This window comes from Neomonachus schauinslandi, chromosome 16 (assembly GCF_002201575.2).
Source record: "Neomonachus schauinslandi chromosome 16, ASM220157v2, whole genome shotgun sequence".
In the NCBI taxonomy this organism is placed as follows: Eukaryota; Metazoa; Chordata; class Mammalia; order Carnivora; family Phocidae; genus Neomonachus; species Neomonachus schauinslandi.
This window is the reverse complement of record NC_058418.1, coordinates 54092902-54107998: the sequence shown is the minus strand read 5'-3', so window position 1 is coordinate 54107998 and position 15097 is coordinate 54092902. Positions and strand designations below refer to the sequence as shown.

Here is a 15097-nt window from a genome sequence, read left to right as displayed (position 1 = left end):
ATTAAATTTTGCTAGAAATATCCAGACTGATCATATAATGGTCTATTAATTCCATTCTAACAACAAACTAGGCTGTGATCTCTTTAACCAGTGAATGCCTTATCCAACTAGCCATAGGCCTAACCAGAACTCAAGTCAAAGAATATTTGAGTCCCCACTGGGCGTTAGGCAATGTGCTTATATTACTATACTTGAGGAATTATAGTTAATGGAAAAACGAGAAAAATATAAAAGAAACTATATTGCTGTTCCAAATGTGTTACATGCAAGCAAAGAGGAGATCACACAAAAATTCCAAGGAGGAGACTGTATCAAAAATAGGCTTTAGCTCAGCACTGACCAATAGAAATACAATGCGAGCCATACAAATAATTTAAAATTTTCTGGTAGCCACATAATAAATGAAGCAAAAAAAATATGAGATTAATTTTAATCATACCAATATATCCAAAATGTTTTTATTTCAACATGGCACGAATAGAAGGATTATTAGTGAGATATTTTCCATTCTTTGTGTATACTACATTTTTGAAATCCTGTGTTTATATTACATTTACATATCAATGTAGATACTATATTTTCATGAAAAGTATTTGACCTGTACTTAGATTAAAATTTAAGTGGAAAAGGTAAATTTCACATGGCAAGTTGTTCCAATAACTGGATCAAACGGTAGTTTATAGGTTTAAACCAACATTAGTTAAAATTGGATAAAATTTAAAAATCCAGTTCCTCAATTGCACGAGCCACACGTCAAGTCCTCCATGGCCACATGTAGTTAGTGGCTACCACATTGGGCAGTGTGTACAGAACTTTCTGCAAGGATGTAAATGTTCCACTAGACAATGAATCCTTGAATGTAAATACATGTACCCCCTGAGGAGGGAGGATGAAGGAGGTGTGTCCCAGGAAGAGGAAAGAGTTCAAAGTCATAGAATTAGGAAAGGCGTATGTACCAGTGGGGTTGCTGAATGTAGAAATAAACCCTGTTATTCATCTCAACAAGAATTTTTGAGTATTGAGTTCCGGACATCTTGGATCTCTTACATTCAGATTTCTCTTGTATACACTAGCCAGGGCTAAGTTGTAGTTATTGAGTAAAATGGCTAGTTGTTTTTAAAAGGAGAAGTTAAATAGCTGTAAATTTCTGAGAAGAGGCATGTAGTCAGACTTGAATAAAAATGTGAGGCAGTGGATTTTAAAAGGGGTGGAGGGCTGATGGCAATTACACAGAATGAGTCAGGATAGGAAGAGGCTGAGTCTATGTTTCGGTGGGAGAGTAAGATGGAGCAGTACTAGGGATCAAGTTTCAGATTTCTGGCCCAGCTTCTGAGGACACAGCTTGGCACCCCTGGGTTCTCAAAGTGATATGTATGACTATTAAATGGAATAAAGCAGATTCAATTCTGAGACACCAGATTCCTTGGCACCTGTTTCCATGGGTGGGCATAAATGGGGAGGTACAGAACACCTGGATGTAGGGAGATCCCTAATAAACCATATGCTTAGAAGTCTGAGGAGTATTTAGGAACTGCCATAAATTATCCTCATGTATTCATGACACAATCAAAGCAGAGTCCTGATTGAGTGGTTTTCATGATTTGGTCTAATGATCTATGTTGATTCCCTTTACGAAAAGCACATGGTCCAATTACATATTTCTTCCATCCTGGGTTAAAGATGTCCTTCTAAAGGCCCATTCTACCAATTTATAGGGGATATAAAAAAAGGATTTTCAGTAAAATGTACTTTCATTGGTTTTGATGAAAAGGGTTTGTGATGAAAGTAGAATCTCTAATAAGCATTTCATAAATGACTTGTCTTTCAAACTTAATATAAAACAGAATAAAATACGTCTCCCAAAGACCTCCTTGCTGCCTCACAGATTTAAAGTCCCCTGCTCTCAATCAATCAGGCCCAAGAACTCAAAAATCTCTAAAGATGCAATCAAATATTTATCAGTGAAAGTTGGTAAAACTAAGAAATTATTTATGGCCCAAATTTTGAAATAGTCATACTTTGAAGGGGGAGGGAAAAATCACATGTTGGGAACTACACATTTCTCTTTAGGGCACAAGCCCCCAGATCCTCGCTGCCATCTAGAATTCAGAAACAAGAAGGAAATCACAGGTTTGAGGGAGTGTGTTCACAATTGGGTCTTTAACCCATTTTTCAGAAACATTGAGAGAGATGATGGAAAAGCAGTCCCCTAATTCCAGTAATTTAGCCACTTACCAACTAATTAATTATTTGGAAGATAAATTATGCATCAGCCAAAACTCTGTCTGATCCCTAGAGCTGCCCTGCATGGCCTTTCTGTCAATATACAATTCTACATAGCACAGCCTCAACTGAGAACACCCCCCACCCCGAGAGTGGATTAGCTGCAGCACCCTTTGATGCCTTGACCCTGTAGTATATGAGTCTCCTTTCTTTAAAGGGATTCAGATTGTGATAAAATATGGCAAAAAAAGAAAAAGAAAATAAAGAAATAGATACTTAAGTCTCCACCCATCCTCTTGAAGTTCAAGATAAACAAACAAAAAATATTTTTGTGCTGACATGCCAATTCCTGTGTGTTTTGTGATAATTTTGTATTTAGTTAAGCTTAATTTTTTTCCAACATTGTATCATGAAATTTACAAATGGAGGAAAAGTTGAAACAAGTGTTCAGTGATCAACCTTATGCCCACCACCTAGATTCTACCATTAACATTTTACTATACTTGTTTTATCATATATCTATCCATTCACCCAGCCCTCTATCCATCCTATTTTGTGTGTGTATGTGTGCACTTCAAACAATTAAATTTAATTTTAATGCTGTTTTAAAGAGAGTAATTGTTAGCAAAGACATTTCATTCCATGAAAGAAAATTCTCAAATTGTACTTAGTAGCACTGAGCATACTAGTTAAGAGCAGAGACTGTGAAATCTCAAAGAGCTGGCATGGAGCTCATCTCTGCTACTAACTGACTGTGACTCCAGACAGGTGACTATCCCTCTGAGTCTCATTACTCTCAGGTGGCACTTTGGAAGATGATCCTCATGGGGTTGCTATTATGAGAATTCAACATAAGAGATGAAAGATGCTTATACTTTATAGTATTGGACAAATAATGCATTTGTGATGATTTTTTCTACTCTTCTGTAATCCTGTGAAATTAAGGACCCTGTCTATTGCCTTTTGTCATTAACTCTCCAGCCCCTCACGCAGTGCCTTATAAATAGCAGATGCTGAATATGTGCTTATTGATGTGAATTGACATGAATTTCAGAGATTTTCCTGCCTGGGATGCTGCGAGTATTTATTAATGGAAAGAAGCAAGTACAGTCAGCTTCAAAGGGATGAGACAAGAAAGTTAGTTCAGAAAATGAAATGGGAGCAGAAGATGAGACAAGGAAAACCTGGCCTGTAAAGCAAAAGTATTTATATTAAGTTCAGTGATGGAACAGAATCCATCAGTGCCCTGTCCCCTCCCTTGGATCACACCTTTTCAGGGCACACCAGCAGACTTCCAGCTGTCTCCCCCCGGCCTCAGAAGGCCCTTGTGCTGGAGCCAGAGCACAGGGAAGGCTGGATGTGCTGGAGAGTTTACACCTTTGGGAAAGACCCTCAACCAAAGACGGATGGGTTGGTGTATAAATACCCCAGCTCCCTCCCCTGCAGAGTGTGCTTTATACCATTTCCTAGAATTTCCCCTTGGGATTACAATGCAGTCACCAACATACAGCCATAGTTGCCTTGATAAACAGGCCTCTCAACTGGCTGCTTTCTTTCCCTGTCTCACTTCCTCACTCCCTTACGAGTATTCTCTTCATCTCCTAAATAAACTACTTGCCTTAGAATTCTTGTCTCAGGGTCAGCTTCTGGGGGAAACCAAAGTGAGATAAGTATCTTTATGCTTTCATAAACACAGAGTCTCTCTACTTCAAATGGCATCCTACACAAAAGTCTGATATGTGATATTTATAAAATTAGAGCTGCCTCACTCAGAGAGTTTGGATGGGTGGGTGGGATATGTATCCTTTCTCCCCACCTCCCCAGCACTCTCTGAAGACACCCATATACTCTCTCACAGTTCAGCAGAGCATCACTTGTTAGCTATTAGTGGAGTTGATGAAGGTAAGGCATAGGATATAAAGGAAAGGATAAGATGAATTAATAAAACCAAGCAGGCACAAAGAGGAAAAAAGTTCTTTCAAAGGCATAAAAAGCATAGACATACAGCAAAACCTATTCACAACCAGGTGGTGCTGATGCTGCTGGTCCATAGCTCCTCTTAAAGTAGGACTGGTTTAGGCCAGTGGTTTTCAACCCTGGCTGCCCATCAGAATCATATGGGATTAAAAAAAAAAAAATACTGATGCTTTGTTCTCACTCCTTGACCAACTGAATTGATCTTGGAAGGTGGAGCCTGGCATCTGTATTTTAACTGCCCTAGGCAACTCTGATGTACAATGAGGGTTGAGAACACCAGGCTTACATAAAGGTCTAAAGAGCAAGATGCAACTTGGTCTCTGAAACTGTGTGGGGGCAGAGCCTTGCAGACTTGAGGAATCTGGCCCTTGGTGAATGCCACCCGTGGCTTCAGGGACACCTATACAAGGGCCATTACAGTTGTTAGGGCTGTCCAAAGGCAGGGCTCATCAACCCCACTGCTGTCCACTTGGAACAGCTCTGGTTCCTTCTGCATCATGTCCTGGACTCCCGGCAAGATTTTGCTTAAAGAAAGGTGTCTTTGGCACAGTGATAGTTTAAAATCACAAACATGGTGATTACTAGGACTTTGGATTATTCATGCCTTTAATTTCCAACAGGAATAGATTTCTAATAGTGCAAGTTACCCTCACTTCAGGTCCAGGTCACCCTAAAACACCCCTCTTGGCAGATCTTTCTGTGTCCACTTCTCCTGACCACTCTGCTCCCACAAATCATTCCCTATGAGGCTGCCTGGGGGTCTTTCAGCACACATACGGGGTGAACTTCCAGTGGTTCCTTGATGTGTACACAATGAAATTCCCACTCACCATGGTCTCTGGAGGCCCTACGACAGGCCAGCTTCTCTGACTTCAGCTCTTAACACTCTCTTCCTTGCTTGCCTCATTGCAGTCATCCAGACATTTTCCTCCCCAACTATGCCTCACTCTTTCCCACCTGCAGACCTTTGCATATGCAGTGCCCTCTGCTAAGAATGCAGCCTCCCCAGATCTTCCCATGGATGTCCCTTTCTCATCTTTCCAGTCTCCAATCAAACACCAGGGTCTCCAACCAGCATTCCCAGCCACTTGTGTGAACACTTCTGTCCATCTACTCCCTGGTCTGGCCATTTACTCTCTTTCTGAAGAGCTGCTTCTGCTCTTCACAGAATTTCTTATCCTTTGCAATTTTCTTGTTTGTTTATGTACTCATCAAAATATCTGTCTCCCCACTACCATACAAGGTCTATCACAATCAGGGCTTCTGTGCTGTTCATACCAATAGTGATCCAGGCCCAATCTTGGAGACTGCCATATAACAGATGCTCCTTATTTATGTAATGAATGAATAAATAGTCCAATAGGACTAGCCATTAAGGTCATTTGTTGAACTAACCACCACTGTTCAAATTCTGTGATGACCAAAAAATACCAACTGGTTTAAATTTGATTCTCCATGTTGGCTTTTCTAGGGGAAGAGGATGTGTTGACCAGGCACATCAGTATTTCTGCCCATTTAACAGTAAATATTTCTTCCTGGAAAAGTTATTGCCCTGACTCATGCAACAATGTTTTCTGGGTCTGGTTAGGATGATTTAGTTCTTTTGATCTGGTTTAGTTTTTAGAGAGCTGACCCCGTGGTGCTCCTGGACTTACACCTTTGAAAACTAGGTTCTAGGGGTGCCTGGGTGGTGCAATCATTTGGGCCATCTGACTCTTGGTTTTGGCTCAGGTTGTGATCTTGGGGTCATGAGATCAAGCCCCACATTGGGCTCTGAGCTCCAGGTGGAGTCTGCTTAAGACTCTCTCTCCCTCTCCCTCTGCCCCTCCCCCTGACTCTCTCCCTCTCTCTTGAATAAATAAACAAATATTTAAAAATAAAAAAAGGAAAAGAAAACTAGGATCTAAATAAAAAGGCCATGTATCATCACATTACTATACTAGTATAGTATAGTAGAGTATCTGACTGGTTGCCTGGACGTGATCTTAAAAGCAATGAGTCTATTTCTTAACAAATGACATCTTACAAACATAACTTTAGCATTGTTATTTGCCATGTAGCTCTCCAAAGCATGATATTCAGAGGGGTTATTATTGTTTTTTTGTAAATACTTTTTTATTGTTTGATGGATTTTTGTCATTCTTTTATTGGCAAAACCATCATGGCTTCTTATCATAGAGGAATAGAGACCGATTTCAGGTGGCCACCAAGACAGTCAAAGTCAGCTTGCCTTGTGTATGCTCTCCTCTTAATAAAAATATGCCTTTGTTATGTCATTTGTCTTTTGTCTGACTTACCTTGCCAACATCTCTTGGGAAAGGTTGTCTCTGATTCTCTGGAATTAAAATGGGAGATACCACAATAGACCTCTTTTGTCTTGGGACAGGAGAAGTTCTTGCAAATTTAAATATATCCTAAAAGAGAAAAAAAACCAAAATCAATTGACAAAAATCCCTCACGGAAAGAATGTATCAGTCTGCTCTGAGATATGGTTCCTTTGTTGTGAAAGCATACAGCTGTTTGGACATTGTTAATTTTATTCTATCAAACCTCATTAGCGTTAGCAAGTACATCATTAGAATCATACTAAAGCTGACATTGTGATTCACAATGACTATCATTAAGCTCTTTAATCCCATCTTCTGAATCATTCTATTCACAATGTCAGTCTTGATTTATACATCCTTCAGTACTTGTATATTCCCGTTCTTAATCTGCCAGGTGAGGAGATTACTCACCTGATCACTAACCCACAGAACCCACTGGATATAAAAGTGACTCTCCTCATGGTCAACTGCAAGGTCCTTATGCTCAAAAATGAATAGGGATGAAGGGGCAATCACAAAGGTCCAAACTATATCAGGCAATATGGGGACTCCTAGTCAATGTTTTCTCGAGGACTATTTGTTATTATTAGTAGGTCAACTGTTGGAATGCACTATCCATGCTGTATATATGTTCCAAACTTCAATTATTGGAACAGCACTGTCAAGATTTCTGCCCTGTCAGTAATTTACCTATTCAATGACATAAATGTGTGCAAAAAAGGAAACTTTGTATCATAATTTAAATGAAGTACCTGTATTGCTTTCCATAAAAAGTAGGAAAACATGAAAATAAACATACCAGAGACCAAATGATGGTATTCAATTTGAGCTAGAAACTCAGGGGAAAAAATAAGGTTCTCTTTTCTTTTATTTTTTTTTTAAAGATTTATTTATTTATTTGAGAGAGGTGGGGGAGGGGCAGAGAGTCTCAAGCAGACTCCGTGCTGAGTGCAGAGCCTGATGTGGGGCTCGATCTCACCACCGTGATATCAGGACCTGAGTTGGAACCAAGAATCTGACACTCAACGGACTGTGCCACCCAGGTGCCCCTAAGATATTTTTAACAGGGAGATAAGAAAGGTATAGTGGGGCATTAAAGGGTTGTGAGCACCAAGCTCAGACTTTCCCCTTGATCTGATCAGAGGACTGAAAGAGAATTGAAAGGGGAATATCACTTTCAGTATATAAACCAATCTCAGTCAATGGCTACCTACTAACCGAAATTATGTTATGTACCACCAAACGTAAGCGTCTCAAACTTTGGACAACAGGCTCCTACCAAAATCAGGTGGCAAATGATATTTAAGTACCATCACTGATCCATGCCCCACAAAAGTATGTGTGTATATGCATGCATGTATGTGTGTGTGTCTGTGTGTATAGTTTTAAAGGAAAATCTATATAAGAAAAGTCAAACAGGAAACCAGATCAACTAAGGCTAAGAAAGCTTCTGTAATTTTTCTCTAGATTTTGGTGGGAGTGTAATCTGATGGTCCTCTTGTGGGAAGCAATCAGGCAATATTTAGTTATCGGGAATCTTACAAAAGTACATATCCCTTCACTTGGCGATATCACTCCTAGGAATACATTCAAATACTAAATTCAAAAGAAGAATAAAACTGAATGCAGGAACGTATTCAGCTAGACATTATTTATTAAGGGTAAAAATGGCAAACAACCTGAATGTTCAAAGGCAAGACAAAGTTGAATTTGAGTGCATCAGCAGGAGACACTCTTAGATAGCAGTAATGCAGCCTTGAAGAGCATGTTCTAATCACGACTACCACATTTGACTGCTTCCACAATCACCACCACAGACTACTCTAATAATAACAATTTCTCACGTGTGCCCTGGGCAATGTGCTGGGCACATTACATGTGTCCACTCTCATATTTGCAATTAACTTCTCAAGTAAATCTTGTCCGTCCTCAACTAATGAGGAACATCAGGTTCAGAGAGGCCATATGACTTGCTCAATTCACCTAGCTAGTGGAGAGAATACGTAGGAGAAAACGTGTAGGGAAACACAGAACACCATACTAGGCACTTCCGATCTTACATAAACTATAGTAAGCATAAAAGAATAACATTTAACATCTCAATGTATGAGTGCAAATAAAGACTCTTTGGTTTCTGGGAAGACCAAATAATTCTATTCAGGTAAAGACAGAAAACTAGAGTGTTGTATATGTAATAGAGTAAAAATAGCAAGGGTTAAAACAACAACAACAAATCCACGCATCCAACCACCACCACCAACAAAATAACGCAGCCCAGCCAGGCAAAAAACAGCATAGAGAAAGAGAGAATGGAACAGACCATGATCAGACAATGAAAAACCCAGTGGATTATATTCATAGAACACTGATGTACATAACATCTGTGAAGATTCTGTTGGTTTGTGAGGAAAAGGCAAAGGAACAGAAAATATGTAAAATATGTACGACATATGAATCTCACTTACAATAAAAGAAATCTTGAGGTTTAGATGAGAGAATGTCTCAGCAAGCACTACGAAAAGACTTAAAGTTCTATGCAAATATGAGGGGTTGGTGATTTGGCTCTGTGACACGGAAATGTAGGCTTCAGTTCATGATGACAACAGGTGTAATGTTTCTAAAGTAATGAAAAAGCATATTGTGTCATCAGTAACAAAACTTTCCATTGTTTGTAGTAAAGGGCTTATTGGTGTTTGCAGGTCTGTGGATGGGTGATATTTTTGTCCTCATGGGGACCTAGGGGGTCAGGCTCCCGAGTCTCCATTCCTACAGCTGGTGGCCTCCCCACTCACCAGTGAGCAAGCCTGCAGTGGCCAGTCCCCGTCCCCAGCTCTCACGGCATCCCAGAAGCTTACCAACCAGCACAGCTGTGTCAGCTCTTGGGTTTAAAGTGCCTAAGAAAAGAAGCAGGCAGCTCTGAGTCTCAGAATGGCAAACAGCATGTGTAGAAGAGAGCAGGGTAGAAGGTGCGAATGGCTGATTTTAGAGATGCTTCCGTGTGCATCCGAGAGCCCTCCATGGTGAGCGCAGGAAGGAATTCTGGGGGCCGGGACCTCCTGTGTCTCCCAACTTTTTGCCTCACAATGGCAGGGACCTCAATAAGTATTTGTCCGTGGCTGTGTTTTCATGTCAGTTGCTCTGCTTTTGTCTTTGGCTGTGATTTATGTGTAAATCGACAACTATGTGTTTGTTGACAAATGTCTACCTTGATACGTGCTTCTGTGTCTTTGATCAGGTCCGTGCTAAAGGGTTTGTGTGCTCTGAAGCCATGTGCTTTCATGTGATGGGGACCACATAGGAGCCAGAGCATCTAATGTGACTGACAGTCATACACCTTGTGCAGATCTAGACAGGTGTGCCGTGCAGTGTGTTTATGCTCGACTGTGTGTGCTTGTATCTGTCAATCCAGGATGGGAAGCCTCTGAATGCACCAGGCTGGGGGGGGGGTGGTAACCTCAAGGAAAGAACACAGAAGCCAAGGGAATATAAAGAATCTGACCAACCTAAGAGCTGTTTATAGAAGGAGAAGAGACAACATGTGGGAAAGAATGGAACATCGGGGTAAAGGAGCAGCTTGGCCAGCTCCCCACAGCCCCTGTTTTAGTCAAGGGCACAAACCAAGTATAACCAACCATTCAGGTCTGGAAGCTGTAACAGAAACCCAGAATAACAGAAGCTTAACAAGATAGAGACTCATCTCTCTCTTATCAAGGATCCAAGCTCCCCCTTCTTGCTCTGCTTTAACAGGAAACTTCCACCTCATGGCCCAAGATGGTGCCCCCGGCTCCTGCCCTCACAGCTACTCTCTAGCCAGTGAGAAGAAAGGGGACGGAGAAGGGTATGCTCCCACATTTAAGGGCATGCCCTGGCAGTTGCACACATCACCTCTGCTTGCATCCCATTGGCCAGAACTTGACCACATGGCTGTACCAGTCTATAAGGGAGTCTGGGAAAGTAGTCACTGTGTGGTCACATGCCCAGCTAAAAATTCAGTTACTGGAGAAGAAGGTCAGAGAGGATACAAGGGGACAGTGGGCCAATTCTGCCTCCCCTGGAATCATCCTGAGCAACCTCCCTGTCCTCATCTCACAGACGTTCTTCTACCCCTCGCTGCATCCTTGACTTTGGTTTTCACCTGTCAGATGTGTTTTGCTTGCTCGCCTGCCCCCTACCATGGCCTGGGATCCAGACACCTGTACCCCTCAGCTGAAATGCTGCAGTGGCCTCCTCCCCTCTCCAGTCCCTCCACCCTCACCATGGCCACACCTCCCCCCACCCCCCCATTCTAGCCTCCCGATCTGAGTGTAAAAACAAAACAAACAAACAAACAAAACAGCAGTTCTGGGCACAGGCGTTGCATGCTGTAGACTGGTAGACTTGAGGGGCTGTTGGGCATCCAACAGAGATTTCTAGAGGGCACAGAAAGAGTTGTCTTCGGGAGGGAGCAATGACTGAGGGAGAGAGATGTCACAATCACCCAGGTACAAGGGTAGCGGGACAGAAAGGAGAAGCTGACACCAGGCACAGTATGTCAAGAGGGAAAGGGGAGGGGCTCAACCATTCGATGGGTTTCTAAAAGGCCAGTAAAAGCCACGGAAAGGTTAGGTGGCAAAAAGGGGGAAACCAGAAGGATGAAGAGGTAAGAATGTCAAGAAGGAAGGGGTTGCAAGGCCATATCACACAATGCACACATCCCCTCCAAAAAGCCGAATGCCAGAAGGAGGCTGTTGGACTGGACAACGAATAGGTATTGATTTTAGAAAGAGCAGCTTAACAGTGTGTTAGGGTTGGGTGTCAGAGGAATCAATGAGAAGCGAGGGCTTTGGTGCAGAAGGTAAGGAGAGACACGGAAAGAAGTTTATCATATCAGTTATTAGAGGGGAGGCCAGGACGTGTGCCGGGCACAGGGAGGAAAGGGCTCACAGAGGGAAACAGTGGCGTGGGGCGAGCGCAGGGGGCAAGTGATGAGGGTGCGTGCCCATGGGGATGGGACGGGGCTGGATCAGTAGCAGTCAGCCCAAGCAGGGAGGATGGAAACTGCTCTTCTTGAGGACAGAGAAAGGGTGAAGGGGAATTTCTCATCTGTAAGGGGGGATAATCTGCCCATGCTCTTGGTTCTCAGAATGAAATGAAAAGTTGTGCATGGAAGCGCTCTGTGCTCTCCAAAGAACAGCACAAAAGTGAAGGATGGGTCTTATTAATACCAGGACAGGGATGTGAGGAAATGAAGACAAGCCACTCAGTCCCTTTTACGAGTGAGTAATTCAGCTGTCGGTGGCATAAGGCCAGATCTTAACACAGACCCACATAGACACACAGACGCCTCCAGATTTCCAGATTCACTAGACACCTGAACACTGATGTCAAAATTCTCATCGGACACAAATGCTCAGGCACACCACGTGTACACACACACACACACACTCATGAATAAATACATATGCAACAGCCACACACGACAAGCCTAAACCCAAGGACACATATGACACACACAACACACCTTCCTGCTTCAGACCGAGGCAGTTTTCTCAGCCACAGGGGCACACATACAGGCGTGTGCCTCCCATGGGGCCCTCCCTACGGCCCTGCAGTTGCTGGACGATGATCTTCCGCATCTTTGAGCCTGGAAGAGAAGGAGGCCTGCAGCAGCCTCATCCAATCTTGCTCAAGTCAGAGGGGCAGAATCGTGTCCTCGGGGAGACTCGCTCATGCAGGACTTTATTACAGGAGAATCAGCCCCCTTCCAGAACGTCTCTCGTCTCCTGCGGGCTCACTGGAGCCTTTTGTCTTTCTGTTGTAGGGTGTTTGGGTTTACAATCCCATTTGCTTTCTTCTCTGCTTCTCAATGTCAGGAGAAATTGGCGGTGTGTTAGAAGGAAGTTTCACACTCCCTGAGGGTGTCACATCACACAGTGAAAAGAGCACGCTGGATATAAGGGGGGGGGGTGCATCCTAATAACTGTGGCCAGCGGAGGGGCCGGGGGCTGGGGAAGGAGGAAGGAGGAAAGAAGTGAAGGATGTGAAAAGGGGAGGAAGCCTGGATTCATATTCATTCATTCATTCATTTTTTCAAATACTACCCATGGAGCCTTCTTCTCTACCAGGAGTAATTCTAAGCATCTGGGAAAGTACGGCGCAGGAGACAAACCTCTGCCCCGTGGAGCTCACATTCTAGTGTGGGGAGAAAGACATAAGCAGAAACAATGGCCCGGAGCACAAACAAGCAAGGTGTGCAGGGTGGATGGCTGCTGAGGTTTTTGCCAGGGAGGCTAGGGGAAGGGCCGCCTGGAAAGGTGGAGGAGGGAGCCATGTGCGCATGGGGAGGAGGGACCGCCAGGCAGCAGGAGGGAGGTGGCCTGCTTGGCCAGAGCACCTGGAGGAGCATGGGGGGGGAGACCAGCCAGGGACCTGGGAAAGGAATTTAGGTGCTGGCTGGCTAGGAGTGTAGTCCACAGAGAGGACTCTGGCTTTTACTTTGTGAGAGATGTGAGTCTTGGGGGGTGGGGGTTTAATCTGAAAGGTGACAGGAGCCCACCTACAATTAAAAAGACTCACATGCCGGCTGCTGTGTGGAGAACAGACTTCAAGAGGGAACGTGAGGATGCTCATTTGTCTCATTTCTTCCTTTTCCCAGCCCTGCCTTCCCAGGGCACAGAGGTTCCTCCGAAAATGCAAGTATGAGTGTTCAATTTGGAGAGAGGCAGAGTGGAGTCCCTCTGTCCTCTACTTCGCACGGCACTTCGAAAGTGTTTTTGAGGTAGAATTTAAGAACCATCAAATTCACCCGTTTTTAAGCGTGCAATGTGGTGATGATCAGGAAATTTACAGAGTTGAGCAATCATCACCACAACCTAATTTTAGAACATTTCCATCATCCCGAAGGAGAGCTGGTGCCCACATTTAGCCACTCCCCTATTCCAAGCCCCGGCCACAGGCTACCAGGAATCTACTTTCTGCCTGTACCCATCTGCCTTCTCCCAACATTTCAGGAAAGGGAATCACAATATGCTTCCACAGTGTTTTCATGGACTTGCCTCCGTGGTGTGAGGATTGTGAAGGAGAAAGGGATGGAGCCGACACCCAGTGACTGTAAGGGGCCCAGGCCCCCGGCCTCCAGTGGGACCATGTGCAGGCGTCCAGGGTCCCCGCTGGCCCCACGACGGTTGAGACTCCTGCTGTTCTCACTCCCCCATAGGTGAGGATGCCAAGACCTCTTCCCGATGAGCCTCCTCCACACAGGTGTCCCATGACAAGATTTATTCCCAGAGAAGCCACCTATGACACCTGTCAAAGCAAGGTGCCCAGAGTAGACATGCAAGGGCAAGGCGCTCCAGAAATGAAGGAGAACAGAAAGGCTTTGGGCCGCATGGCACTCCGTCACTGGGACCACACTCCAGGCTTTGGTTCTCACTGTGCCCTCCCACCACACCCAGCTGAGACCACCCCAAGAGCAGTGAGATTTGAGAGAAACAACCCTGTTCCCTTCACACCGAACCCTAGACCAGAAAGTAGCGTCAATCTGTCTTGCCACCTGTCAGAGGATCTTCACGAGCCAATACTCACGTGGGCCAGAAGTGAACAGAGGACTCAGGTCTGCCTTCCTCTCCCTCCCAGTTCCTGTTTTTGTATCAGGTAATAAATGAGAGGGGAAAATAGCACCAACTTAACAAAGAAGCCACAAGAATCTGCCTTTGTTCTATCTCCTACTATTGTAAGTCCTGGGCAAAGCCGTGTGCTAAGGGGAGATATTTCAACAAGGCGAAACACTGCAGAAGCTGGGAGCATCCTCTCTGATGAGGCAAGGAGTTAAGGGAGGGCAGTGCCACGTGAGACTCAATGGTCAACCCGGCCCTGTGTGTGGACAGTGTTGTAGATCAAGCTGGGAAGGTCAGATGTACTCCTGAGCAGTGAGAAGCCTTTACTGGTTTCATGCAAAGGTGTGATGCTTTTGGGTTTGAATTCCACATCCGGTTGAAGGATCCTGAAGATTATTCCTTTGGAGAGTTTGAAGCTTGCATTCCAAACTCTAGTCATAAGGTCATATAGCCTGTTCCTTTCCCATCTTTCTAATCCGAAGATTTATTTGGCATCCTTGTCCTGGCCTCACCAAGTCTGCTGTAGCAAATACTGCCATTTATGGGGTAGGGATGTGCCGGGCGGATGCTAGTCACGCGGGACCAGTATCCCATTTACTCCATCCAACAACTCACAGGTAGAACCACCATGCCCATTGGCCTAAGGCTCAAAGATGTAAGAGACTTACCCAAAGTCACTTAGCTCTCGAGCTGGTGACCACCTTTACAAGGAGGCCTGCGTCCATACAGAGTTCCTTAGCCCTGTTTATTCAAGTGTATTTGGAGAATCACAACTCTATGTGTGCGGAGGATGGAGAGAAAATCTCAATCAGCCTCTGGCTAAAAGGATCATCTACCTGTACTGCAGGGGGACGCTTAATCGTCTGCCAATTTCTGCAAATGAATGGAACTGCAGAAGTCAATCTCCAATTTATTCCATTCTTGAAGCTGATCTCATTGTTCTGAGAGTTGCCAGGAGGAGGGAATCTGTGTTCC

At 44.0% G+C, this 15097-nt stretch overlaps 1 protein-coding gene across 1 annotated transcript in view; it reads right to left on the bottom strand.

Moving 5' to 3' along the window:
- CDH13 (cadherin 13) overlaps window positions 1-15097 on the bottom strand; it is a 1026047-nt gene that overhangs the window by 572576 nt on the left and 438374 nt on the right. The window contains exon 10 of the mRNA XM_044921967.1: window positions 6498-6614. Coding sequence (XP_044777902.1) covers window positions 6498-6614 — 117 coding nt within the window. The remainder of the gene's footprint in view (window positions 1-6497; window positions 6615-15097) is intronic.